This window comes from Phyllostomus discolor, chromosome 7 (genome assembly GCF_004126475.2).
Source record: "Phyllostomus discolor isolate MPI-MPIP mPhyDis1 chromosome 7, mPhyDis1.pri.v3, whole genome shotgun sequence".
Classification (NCBI taxonomy): domain Eukaryota; kingdom Metazoa; phylum Chordata; class Mammalia; order Chiroptera; family Phyllostomidae; genus Phyllostomus; species Phyllostomus discolor.
This window is the reverse complement of record NC_040909.2, coordinates 7,125,082-7,138,092: the sequence shown is the minus strand read 5'-3', so window position 1 is coordinate 7,138,092 and position 13,011 is coordinate 7,125,082. Positions and strand designations below refer to the sequence as shown.

At 56.7% G+C, this 13,011-nt stretch overlaps 1 protein-coding gene across 1 annotated transcript in view; it reads left to right on the top strand.

The window, feature by feature from the left end:
- Positions 1-13,011, top strand: part of LARS2 (leucyl-tRNA synthetase 2, mitochondrial) — a 107,828-nt gene that overhangs the window by 57,175 nt on the left and 37,642 nt on the right. Inside the window, 2 exon segments of the mRNA XM_028518471.2 lie at positions 6,179-6,286; positions 8,365-8,524. Coding sequence (XP_028374272.1) covers positions 6,179-6,286; positions 8,365-8,524 — 268 coding nt within the window.

The following is a 13,011-nucleotide window of genomic DNA, read 5'->3' as shown; positions in this document are numbered from 1 at the left end:
CCAGAACAGTCAGAAGGTCTGGATGATGCTCGGTGTGGGGGCTGCTGTTGACCTGGCCGAGTGAGCCATTTATTTCACTTATTAAATGAGGGGAATTGAACAAATGGGAGGTTTCCAAGTTGCTTCCGAGCCTTGGGAGTTGCTAGAAAGGAGCCAGGGGAGGGAGCAGGGCATCTCCCAGAGTCGCTCAGCTCCCAGCTCTTACATATCAGGTTCCCTCAGATTTTATTTGCAAAGGGGTTTTAGAGCCCTTAAAAAAAAAGAGTCTCAGAATGCTCCACCTGCCCAGGTTCCTGCGTTCTGCGAACCAGTGCAATTTCCGTAAATCGAGGTTGGCGAGGGTGGGGCGGGGCGACGTTGCCTATTGTTTGCCTGATGTAAGGACGTGAAATGAGGCGAGCACCATGCACTGTCACTGTAATTGTAACACCAAAAGAAAAAAAAAAAAGGGAGGAAGCCTGCACTCTCAACAAAAACCTAAAACAAACAAACAAACAGAAACGGAGCCCTAGACTGAACCGCGGTGGGGCTGGAAGCGCTCACCACGCTCTTGCTCCGGTGGAGCCGGGCCAGCCCTGGGGTGAGCGAGGGGGTGAGCGAGGGGCCTTCCGGAGCTGCTGCTGCTGCTGCTGCTGCTGCTGCAGGCGTCCGTCAAAAGTCGGCCCGGAATGACGTCCATTTCTCAGCGGGGATGAGAAAGGGCTTGCTGGGTGGTTCTCAAAAGGCTGATTTCATTTGGTTTATTTTTTTTATTGCTTTTGGTGTTTAAAAATATTCATCAATTTGGTAAGGTATTAACCAGGAGGTTTTTTTTCTCCCCTTGGTCATGAGCATATCAAAATATTCACACTTCCAGCTCTTTGAATCTTTTGTCCTCACTGAGTCTGAATCTTTTAAGCAAAGCAGCTCCCCAGGAAGTATTCCAGCCTTAACGATGCATCTAGAGCAAACCTCATTCAGAGGGCTTGCCCACTATGGGTCCGTGATGGGGGTGGGGGGCGAGGCACAGTCAGCATGGGACCCTGCTCCGCAGCATTTTCTGTGGCGGGAGAGGATCCATCAGGCGATGGGGCTGATCTTCACACCATGTGACACGGGTTTTCCCTGATGGAGAGACGCAGGTGGGTCTGCCGGGGAGTTAAACGCAGTTCGCTGATCATGGGGAGGAAAGGTCATGGGTCACACAGAGTTTGTAGTGCGCTAGTGACATGCCCGTGCCCTCCACTGCTCCGTAAATCGAAAGGCTTTCTAGAATGCACAGTTTTATTAGAAGATTAATGATTCGGTTACAGGCTGTATCATCATTATATTACTATATAATCAGTATAGTTAAGATTCTACACTCTTGTTACAATGGCATCAAAACAGTGTTGTTTCAGCTAATAAGAGACACACACCAGGATACCGACTTCTTGAATTCGTGGGTAGTAGTTAGGAGGCATGTTTGCGAACCACCTGAAGTTGCTCTGCCTCCCTTAAGGCAGAAGGAGTTGACCGGAAGGGGACCACTCGGGTTGCCCCCAGCTGGGTAGGAGCCAGGAGGGCAGGGCATGTGCCGCTCGGGTCTGGTCTCAGGCGTGGCCTGGCCGGGCCGTTGCTGCCTCTCACCGCTGACGTGACATTTCACCTGGGCAGCTCTGGGCTTCTGGGTCACCCCACGGTGTCTCGGGATTTACCAAGCCCACGGTCAGCTAGCTACACTGTTCGGCTTCGACGGGGAAGGAGAGTGGGGTGGGGACAGTAGCCCCTTTTAAGCTTCCGCCGTCGGTGGTGGGGCGCTGCTGCTCACCCACCTTGCAGCCCCCCTGCCCCCGCCGCCCCAGGAAGAAGGGACCTCAGGTGCCGGGCAGCCTTGACAACGGCCGCTCACCGTGCTATGGGGAGAAGAGTGATGAGGAAGGGCAGGGTGGCTCGGCGAGGGCTGAGTGATGAACTCAGAGGCCTCAGGTGTGCTGGCCGTGGCTGCAGGTGGCTGAGTGCTCCTGCGCAGACGGCCGACCCTCTGGGGACTGGTGTCCTCGTCGGTGAAGGGATGCCGGGGTGATCGCTCGCCTTCTCGGGTCTGTGCTGGCAGGAACAGAAACTGCTTCGTGTTTCTAGTGGTTTTGAACGTTCTTTTATTTATTTATTTTGAGAGTACGTTTATCAAAGCCAGGATGTGAAGCAAGGAAGGGCTTAGGATGGAAGCAGCAACAGGAGAGCCCAGGTGGGGCCACTTTAGCTCAGAGAAAAGGGGGCCTTGGGGACAGGTTCCAGGGGTGAGCCTGGATGAGCTGCTGCTGCCCACTGCTGCCCTGGCTGCACGTCTCGTGGGGCCCCTTAGAGCTTAGGGAGTAAAAAAAAAAAAAACACAGGGGAGAAAGAAATGGAGGAGAAAGGCGTGGGCGTGCCCCAGAGGGCGCCCGCCTGGTTCCCAGGCTGTCACACGCGTGTGTGGGTCTGCAGGTTCCCGCTCAGCTTGTGTCCGTCTGGAAGGGAAGACCTGGAGAAACCATTTATCTGAAAGTTAGAACAGGCTTAAAAATTTTTTTTTTATTAAATGTATTGAGGAGACATTGGTGAGCGAAATAGGTTTCAAGCGTACAGTTTTATAGTACACCATCTGTACATTGCACTGTGCTTTTTTCAGTCAAGTAAATATCCGAGTCAGCTGAGTGTGAGTACGTACCCTTTATATATGCGGTCAGTTTCCAAAGAATTCACATCCAACTAAATAGATACTACATAATGGAATATAATTTAACTTTTTTTTGGTGTGAATCAAGACTGCCTTAAAGCCGCCACTGTGAGTAATTTTTAAACACTCCCCAATAAACCTTAGATCATCTAGTTTGGGGGGTGGCGGAGGGGGCTTTTGTAACTTTCTCTTAAAGTGAAACTGCACACCTGCAGTCAAGAGGCCCTTCGAGGCCCCTGAGACGGAAGGGCAGGGGAGCCAGTGAAGCCGCAAGGCCAGCAGGGGGCCCGCCGAAGGGCCAGGCTCCTGCTGCCTGTGCCCGGGGAGGACGAGGCCGCCTGCCCCCACCGGCAGCGTGACCGCCGGGACGGGTCTGCGGAAGCCAGGGCCTTGGCGATGGCCGGTGATAGGAGGCTGGCTTCCTCTTCATCATCGGGAGGGGCGGAGAGGGGGAAGGGCTGGTGTCCACGCTGCCTCGGGAGGAGGCCCGTGTCTTGTTCGCTCATTTTTTTTTTCACGTATTCCACGTGCCTGTCATGGACCAGGAACTGTAGATACTGCGTATACATTGGGGAACACGGTTCCGGCCCCCGGGGGCATGGACCGCCAGCACATGGGCCAGCAGACAGGAGCTGGACCCCGGAGACGGGGAGAGGCGCCGGGAGCAGGAAGGGCGCCCCCTGTAGACGGGGCGGCCTGGGTGCGTCTCACTCCGCTGCCGCCGCCCCAGAGGGCGCGGAAGTGGCGCCCCCTGGTGGGAACACAGCGTGCGCCGAAGCCGTGGGGCAGGTGGGGCGTTTTTGAGAAACCGAAAGCCGGGCTCTGTAGTGGAACCATGACAAACAGTCAGGAGCCTGACGCAGGCCCTCCGCCTCCTTCTCAGACGTCCCTTTCCACTCAGACAAATAGAGGGACATAATGGTCCTTCTGGACAACGGTATTTATGACCACGACGGACTTAATGTTTCCCGGGGAAAGCCTCCTCCCAGTCACAGGAAGCCGGAACATTGTGACATGAGCACATGTCGGTCTGTTCTTTGTTCTCCTTAAAATAGCAACTCCAGATGCCCTTGACCCCACCCTGGGAGACTGGGCAGGCCGTGCTGGTAGGACACGGTTCTGTTGTCGTGGAGTGGGTGAGTGCGGGCCACACCGGACTAGTGAGTGTTAAAACTGATGCACTGTCGCCAGCTGGGTGGCTGGGTCTCCGCCTTGGGGATGGCACCACATGTTCCATATTGGGGTTCCCTGGCAGCAGAAAGGAGGGGGACCTCCCTTCGTTAAGCCTTGGCATGATGTTGTGTTAAAGGGACAGCCTGACCTCCTGACCTCCTCCACTGCCCTTTCCCCGGTTTGTGCACAGGCGTCTGGTTCCTATTTTAGCGTCCGTCGGTGTAGCCTGCTCCCTCTTCCCTTTGCCTGCCACTCGAGGCTGATGGCCGGGGCAGCAGGGAGGCTCACCCTGCTCTGGGCCAGGCTGCCCAGTGCATTTCAGCGCAGCTGCTGTTCCCCCGCCCGCCTGTGGGCGGACCCTCTGGCCGCTGGAACACTGCCCACGGTAGACTTGCCTCCTCCCTGGGTCTTCATTCCCTCACCCGCACCCTTCCTCCGTGCCCTGCCTTGCTTCTGTTGTCCAGTTCTCCTCCTTTTCCCTTCCTTCCTTTCATTTCTGTCTTTGGGGCTTTTGCTCCTTACCCGCTCAGCCCTCGTGACCTCCGGTCCCCTGCCGTGGCCCCCTCGCCCGGCTCTCACCCGGCTCTCCTGCTCTTTGCTCTGCCCCTTTGTCCCCACCCCTCTGACTTTCCTCTCCCCTCGCCTCGCCTGCACCACCCCCCGGGTCCCGTCTTTCTTCAGTGCAGATGGCGTTAGGCATTGAGTTTCGACCAGTTACCCGGCCAGTAACAATAGGTGTCCTTGGTGGGTCCCAGCGGTCCCCCCTACCCGCAACACCATCCAGTTTCACTTTTCATGGTTTGTACTTGTGGTCGAAGGTGGTTGAAAAACGTTAAATGGAAGATTCCAGAAATAAGCGGTTCGTGAGTTCTCGATGGCCTGCTGTTCTGAGTCTTGCAGGGGAACCTTGCTCGGTCCCGCCCCGTCTGGCCCGGGATGTAAGTCGGCCTTTTGTCCAGCACAGCAGGCGCTGCCCGCCCGCCATCCGGCCCACTTGGCGTCTGTCTCAGTGGTCAGAGAGCCCACGTTCACACAACTTTTATCGCGGTATATTGTTACTAGTGGTTGTTGTTCGTCTCTTGCTGTGCCTGATTTGTAAACTAACCTCCGTAGGGAAAAGCGTAGCAGATACAGGGCTCCGTGCCACCATGGTTTGAGGTACCCACCGGCAGTCTTGGAACCTACCCCCGTGGGTAAGGGGGGCCAGTGCACTTGAACTTCACGTGGGGGGCTGTGGCGTGTCCTGCTTTGTGTGTGCCCCGAGTGCCTAGTCCTCGTGGGGTCCGGTGTGGAGGGGACTCAGTGCTGGGCAGCTTGATGGCGCTCGTCACCCACAATCTCTGCCTCCAGAGAAATTTCCGGGTCTTGAAGCCTTCAGACGGTCCTGATGAGAATAGGTTGGGAGCCAGGTGGCAGGCACAGAAAGTGTCCTGTGCCATTCGTCACAGGACCGCGCAAGCGTCCCTGCAGCCGCGGGGACAGGAGGCGGGCGGTGCGTCGGTTCCTGCAGCCTTGCCTGGGACGGGGCTGACAGCGAGCCGCCTCTCTGCACGGTGGGGGGAAAGAGACAGGGGTGAGAGCACTTCATGAGTTAGAGCGCCAGGCGAAGACCGCATCATTCTGTCGCCGCATTCATCATAATCCAATTAGGAGTTTTAAATTGGACTCTTCACATTACAAATACATGATTTGCTTTTAAATCTGCCTGCTGGAGGAATGTGTCTCCTCATCAAATGACGAGGGCTGGCCTGTGCTTGAGGCCACAGGGAGTGAGGTATTGCAACAAGCCTCCACTTTATTTAGGATTTAATTTAGGATTAGAAGTAGACAAATAACAACAAAATACATATGCATTTCTAATAGCAAGTGTTCATATAACTCAGTGTGGTGGTTTCCCTTCCATCATTGTTTGCTTTTCAAAGGCAAAGCTGTAATGTGTTTTATATATGACACAGCTGAGCTGTAGAGCACCCTTAACCACGAATGGCTTATTGTAGAGTTTCGGAATTCATAAGCTTGAACTTCTTTTGTTTATTTAGTTCCCGGCCTGTGGGAGAGGACGCACTCACCATGTTCACCAAAGACATGAATTGTGGTCTTTCCTTGCTCCTGTTCCTCCTTCCGGGAAACCGTGACCCACTCCGAATAGAGAAATCGGTCAAACCCATCTCCCGAAATCAAGTCACACTGAGCCCAGGTGCCTCTCACCTTTGCTGGGCCCCTCTGGTCGGCGGTGAACGGGAGAGGCCTAACCCGGCACCTCCCGCCGTGTCCTCCCTCAGCGAGCCCCTGGTCATTTGCCCGCTTTGTTCTCTCTCGTTCCTGCAGGCCATGCGGGACGGGCTGGCGGACCTTCCGGAGTGGTATGGCATCAAAGGCATGCAGGCCCACTGGATCGGGGACTGCGTGGGCTGCCATCTGGACTTCGAGCTAAAGGTGACCGAGCAGTGAGTGGCCCTGCCCACAGTGAGTGCTCGCAGGGCCCCTCGGCCATGCTGTGGCTCATGGCCGCGCCCGGCACCGTGGGCTATGCGGCAGCGCCGTCCGGTGGGAAGGGGGCAAGTCCCCTGCGGAGTTTCAGATTGTCCAGTAGCTACAACCTGAGAAGTCCAAAGAAACAGGCGGCGTTGATTTTAATATTTCATTCAACCCATTATATTCAAAATGTTATTGTTTCAAGATGTGTTCAGTAAAAAAAAAAAAAATCACGAAGGAGAGCATTAACCCTCTTATTTTAGTCCGGGGCCTTCAAAATCTGCTCTGTCTCACACCTAACGGCACGTAAGTTCAAGTGCCTGTGGCCACACGTTGCTCTGGCTCCCGTACATGACTGTACGGCTATAGATGGCCTCGTGGGGGTCCATGAACTCCCCAAAGCTACGGGCAGGATGTCTGTGTGGCCGTTTTCCAGAGCAGCGAGTCCTCAGCGCTCTCCGATCCTCAGAGGGGGTCGTGTCCTGCAGCCGGGGGCTGAGGCCACCTGGAATGCAGGGACTGGACAGGCGCACGGCTGTCCAGGCCGCAGGAGGGGCCCCACCACACGAGCCCTGCTGCAGGTCCCCGCGGAGGGCCCGCCTGCTCTGGAGGGCCCCCAAACTCACCTCTTTGCGCCAACCAGAAGGTGGTCCTGCTGCTGTTTCTCCCCTGGGTGTTCTTTCTTCCCTTCTCGTCCCTCCCCCTCCAGTCAAGACTTGAGCTCCCTGTTCACTCAGCCCCGAACCCTCCCCCTCCCTGTGGCCCCAGTTACAGCGGGGGGTGGGGGGGGGCCACCAAGGGAGAGGGTTGACCTACCTTTCTCGGCTCTGTCGTGCCGACAGCCGTCCCCGGTGTCGGCTGAGCCCCTGCTGCTGGCCACTGAGCTCACGACTCCTGTGCCACCTCGTCAGCCAGGTGACCCAGCTCATGCAGCTGCCCACACGGGGGCCCCCTTCAGGGAGTGTGTACCCGGAAAAGCCTTGAGAACAGGCCCTGAAGTGAGCTCTCCCTCCCTCTCACCGCTTCTCCGAGACGCGGGTGAGATGGGCAGCTCGCCTTTCGGCCAGGCTCTCGGGGCCGCCTTCTCGGGGTGCTGGGTGTCGGCCAGGGTCTGGTCCCACGTCGCAGGCCTCTGCTTGCTTCTCAGCCGGGGGAGGGGTGGGTCCCGCAGCCCCTCGGCTGCCGTACGTAGCATGTCTCCGTCCTTCTCTCCCCTCCCAGCAGTTCAGTACGGGAAGGTCTCCATCTCTGTCCCAGATCCCCCCCAAAAATGAGCCATCTCGGGAGGGGGCACAGCCCAGCAGGTGCAGGGCCAGGTGGCTGTGCCTCTGTGGCCCCAGCCAGGCCTGATCTGTAGGTGCCACCGCATGGGGACGCAGACCACAGGGGGGACTTTGGGTTCCGGGACCTGAGCGCCTCACACGCCAGTGGGACTCACACCGTCCGGAGGGGCGTGTGGAGGGAGGGGCTCGGTGTCCTCCCTGTCGCATCATCGGCCTCCAGTCGGCGCCCAATGAGCCTCCTCCTTGCAAGGCACCTGACCAGCCCCGGGAACACTCAGTGGTGAAGCCCAGGCTGTCCTTTCTCTCCTCTCCCAATAGGGTCGACCCCAGAGACTGTTTCCGGTGGGAAAGGCAGGTGCCTCAGTTCTTACCAGACCTCGAGTCCTGCAGGAGAGCGTAGCTCCTTTCTCAGGGCGAGGACTGTCACATGGATGGTTATTTCTGATGCGTGAACGAAGGAGCTGGGGAAACGGGTGGCCTCCCTCTGAGCATGGCGTGACCCCCCGTGGTCCGGGGCCTGGCAGTGGGCACTCGGCAGGGCCTCTGGAGGGGGAGCCTCGACCCTCTTCTCTCCCGTCCTCCTCTGCCCCCTGCCAGGGTCCACCTCGGGCCCCGCACCCCTGGGGCTGCGGCCAGAAGCTGGGCCCACTGTTGGCCACTGAGGAAGGGAGGGACACGGGGACCGAGCTGGGGGCACAGCCGCTCAGAGGGACAACTGGAGGTGAAACACTGTGTTCCCCCCCCGCCCCCCGCCAGGTTGACGGGCAAGCCACAGGAGAAAAGCTGACCGCCTACACGGCCACCCCCGAGGCTGTGTACGGCGCGTCCCATGTTGCGGTCACTCCCAGCCACAGACTGTTGCACGGGCACAGCCCTCTGAAGGGGGCCTTCCGGGAGGCGCTGGTCGCCGGCAGAGGTGAGTCTGCACCTGGGGGGGGGGGGGCGGGAGGGGGTGGAGCACCGGGCCTTCCATGGCGCCTCAGCCGGGCTTTCTGTTTCTTCACTGTAAAGCGTAAGGATCACAAAAGAGCTTTGAAAAATGTTACATTACCCCCCTACCCCCCACGGTTGCACTTTGATTACTCAATCGTGCGCTGCTTGAGCTCCCGGCCGAAAGCTCAGCCCTTTGCCTTTAAATACAGTGGAGCCCAGATTTAAAGCTCTCTTCTGATAGGGTTAGAATCTTCTGCTTCGTGCAGAATTCCATCGTCAAATAACGCTGACCTGACGGGCAGGAAGGGAGCCGCTGAGAATTAGGCAACGTTCTCAACAGCTTCACTTGATTATTTGAACGGATTCACACGGTCATCTGAGCAGACGGACGGAGCCCTGCTCCCTGGGGTCTTCAGTGCACGGACGCAGGTGCCCTGGGACCGGTCAGTGAGGACTCGGGAGGGGCACCACGTCAGGCTCTGTGGCCGCGGGCACAGAACCCACCGCTGGCTGACCCGGAGGGAGGGGGCACCCACCGGAAGGCTCTGGGGAGTTGCTGACCAGAGGAGGCCCTGAAGAGCCAGTCTGGAAGGGACAGACGGGCCGGCAGCCCTGGGGGTTTGGGCAGTGGGAGTGCCCCTGAAAGGGGGACTCCCCGGCCTGCCCCGCCCACCCCCAAGTGCTGGGGACACTTGGTTCAAGACTCCTGCTGCCGGGAAAGTTGTCCGAGTGCCGTCGCTGGGTCCCTTCTCATCGGGCAGGCCAGGCGTCTTTCCTGATGGGCCACCAAGACTCCCCAGTGGGGAGGGGTCGCTGTCCCAAGCACACTCAGAGGCTGTCCCCAGAGGAAGGGGTCCTGGGCAGGCGGAAGGAGGCCCCTCTGGACTGGAATGAGGTCTCTGGAGAAATGTAAATATTTCTCTGAACATCCCGGCCCTGTTCTCTTTCTGCAGCGTGTAAGCCGCAGCACACACAGTCTGAGGATCATCAGGGCCTCTTTGAATTATTTAACTCACAAAAATGTTTTGGGTGGTGAAATCAAGTTTTTTTTTGTTTTATAAATTGCTGTTCTCCAAATAACCAGAACAAAACAGTCCCTGACATCGGGTTGGAAGGACAGACAAGGTCGTTTCGACTTCTGATGGTGTGCTTACAGCACGAGAGCCAGGGTTCAAACCAGCCAGCACTTCCTAAGAGCCCGTGACGCACTGCGCCCTCGGGGACACGTGGATGACCTTCCTGGGGGTCAGTGGTCCGGCGCAGGACACACGTGACTGGGTTTCGTCTCTTTCGCTGGTGTAGATCGAAACTGAGAAAAGACTCCTGAATTAAAATCCCCGTGTGTGCTTATAAGGCCCAAAGCAGCTCTCTCTCTGTTTTATTTTCTACTAAAAAAAAAAAAAAATCAGGATCTTCCACTGTGTAGTTTCAAGGGAAAACTCAGTTTTTGCTGTCCCAAGTATTTCAGCGGTCCTCAGGGCACGATGGTTGAATAATTTCTAAAAGTGTAAACATCTAGCCCTTAGATTTTTCTTTCGGGGACACAAATTAAAGTGAGGCAACGTGAACAGGGGGTGAGTGAGCTAATGAGTTATAAAAGACGGCGTTCCCGGCGTGAAAAGCACCATCTATGTTTAAGACACTTTCGTGTGTGAGAAGTGACTCGGCGTGTGCCAGGGGCGGTGTCTCCCCGACCGGCTTGGGGGGGGTCGGCACGTCTGCCCGGCTGTGACCGCCTCGGTCCGGCCCCTAGTGACCCGTTAGCCGCGTTCTCCTCTCTCTTGAATAATGTCTGAGATAATTCCAGTTGGAACATCGCACTTGACTCTGAACGTTCCAGTGCTCATTTGCAGAGTGGACACATTCTTTCTGTGGATGTCCGTTTATTCAGAGTCTCTAGATGAATTCGCATCTGACACGGCATTAATCATGGAAGGCCAGATCGCGCTGAGTATAATGTAATTTTCCCAGAAGGTGAATTAGAATGGCCGTAAGAAGATGGATTGGTGCCTCCCGTGGCCTCGGGGGTTGTGCCTGAAACCCGAACATCATCCGTTACCGTCGCCGGCTGGCTGGCTGGCGGCTGGGTTTGTCTTGGAGCGGCAGGTTTTGAGGGGGGACGAGAGTTAGGGCCATGACCACCGGGAGTTGGGGCAGCCGGCGGCTGTGACTGGCTCTGAGGAGGAGGAGGGTGGCACTTGAGTGGCAGAGTGGGGCGGGAGGGCCAGTGTCCCCATTAGTTAGGGGACGGTGGAGACCGCGGGGCAGCGGGGGTCAGAATGGAGGGGTGGGGGCCGCTGTGCCAACCCTTCAGAAGGCGGCAAGGACGGAGAGCTCACTCCCGACTTCTGGCTTGGGTTGCTGTCGTCGTCGGCTAAACGTGCCGGGTTCTGTCGGCATCCCGTAATTCGGCACAGATCCCTCTAGGACCGCAGGAAGCGAGGTCCCTCTCTGCAGAGTTTCGGGCATTGCATTTTCCACACCCTCTGACCTCGCCTCCCTTCTCGGTTGGCCACCGCTGACCGCGTCCTGTTGTGTGATAGGAGCTTGATAGGAACTGGAAGCCACTGAAAGCATCGGGAGGGAAATACCACCAGGGTTCCAGAAGCTGTCCTGGCTTTTCCTGGAGTCTTTTCCTGCTTCCTAATACTCGCTGAGATGGTCAGACCCTGGGGCTCTGGACCCACTCACACAGGCGCTGAGTCACCGGTGGTGTGTGCAGTGCACTTTGTTTGCTGAACGGGTAAATGAGGTCTCTCTAAAGGGCCGTCGCTGACACGCCGGAGAGCGAGAGCCTTGTCTTCTGGAAGCCGCAGAGCATCGAATAATGGATTGCTCACCATTGTCTGACCCTTCCGTCCACAGGGTCAGCACAGGGCGGGGCAGAAAATAGTTTGTTCTCGAACCAGCTGTTTCTCCTGGCAAAGGGAGGTTCCAGGGAGCGGAGGGCTTCTCTGCTCCCCGAACCTGGAAGAAACCAAAACCCCCGGCTTCCTTCGCTGCTGGGCTTCTCAGAAGCTGTGCTGTGCTGATGTGCGCCGTGACCGCCTGGGAGCGGGAGTTAGGTAGCACCTGTCACGCTGCGTGACCATAGAGCCCTGTCTCCACCGAGCGTCCCCGGGGACCACGGCACAGGGCACTCACTGCTCTGCTGGCCACTGAACGGAAGCCACGTGGCCGCTTTTCGAGAAGGCACGGGAGACCGGCCTTCCTGGCAGTGGGTGGCCTGCGTGCAGAGGGCACCCTTTCACCCAGAATATTCCCTTTGTAACTGTGGACGTGCTCAGGTGTTACCTGCTGGTTGTGTGAGGCACTTCAGTGGCTTCGGGCTCCTTGATCTCCTGGGCCTCCAGCATTGCGTCACCTGCACGTGATTTATGGGAAATGTGGGGAAACCGGACTTAATCAGGAACTGCAGGTTTTAGTAGTGCTCTGTTTAAGAAGCAGATTTTGACCCAGTGTAGCAAGCATTTATTTTGCTACTGTGCAATCATTACCAATCTGCTAATATTTAAGTTTAAAGACCAATTATTTTTCTAATTAAAAACTCATAACTTTTACGGGGAAGATAAAAAAAATCCAGCCCTTTAATGTAGTACTCTACATTTTTTCATATTTTTCTTGTATCAACTTTATGGAGGCATAATTCGCACACTGCAGAATTCACTCACCGAAAGTGTATGATTTAATGGTTTTAGTGACATACACAGAGCCGTGCAACCGCCACCACACTCAGGGTTAGAGCATTTTCTTCCCGCCCCCAAAGAAACCCCGTACCCCGTAGTGGTCACCCCCTTTCCTCCCACTGCCCCCCAGCCCCGGGCAGCTGATAACCCACTTTCCATCTGCATAAGGTCAGCCTGTTCTGGGCACTTCACTTCAGCGGAACCGTGCGGTCCTGGCCCGTGTGGGACTGGCTCTCCCACTGAGCGTGATGTTTTCAGGGTTGCCCGTGTCTAAGCTCAGACCAGGGCCTCCTTCCTCGCGGCGTGAGAATGGCGTTCCGTCACGCGGGTGGACCGCAGTTTGCGTGTCCATCCGTCACTCGATGGCTATTTCGGTGGTTCCCACTTCCTAGCTGTCACGAATGAGGCTGCCGTGAACAGTCGTGCGGATTTTCACATGGACGTACGTTTTCCTCTGTCCTGTGTTGGTCCTGTGTTTCCTGGACCCTGTGTCTGTCTCTTTCTTGAGTTACCCCTTCGTTTTGCTGGGACACACGCTCTAGTGTCTCCCAAGGAACGGTACGCGGGAAGAAACCGTTTTGACTGTGTCTGTCTGGAAACCTCTCCGCCCAGTCATTTTCTGCATTCTCCTCCACGTCCACCTCCCCGTGCTGTGGTTTGGGATTCCGGGCTTCTCCCAGTTTTACCGTAGGTGGATTTCCGTGTTGCTCATTCGACTGTCTACTTGGGGTGTCTTTCAAAAGGAAAAGGGGGAGTGGTGGGAATGTCTTCTCTTTACCATCTG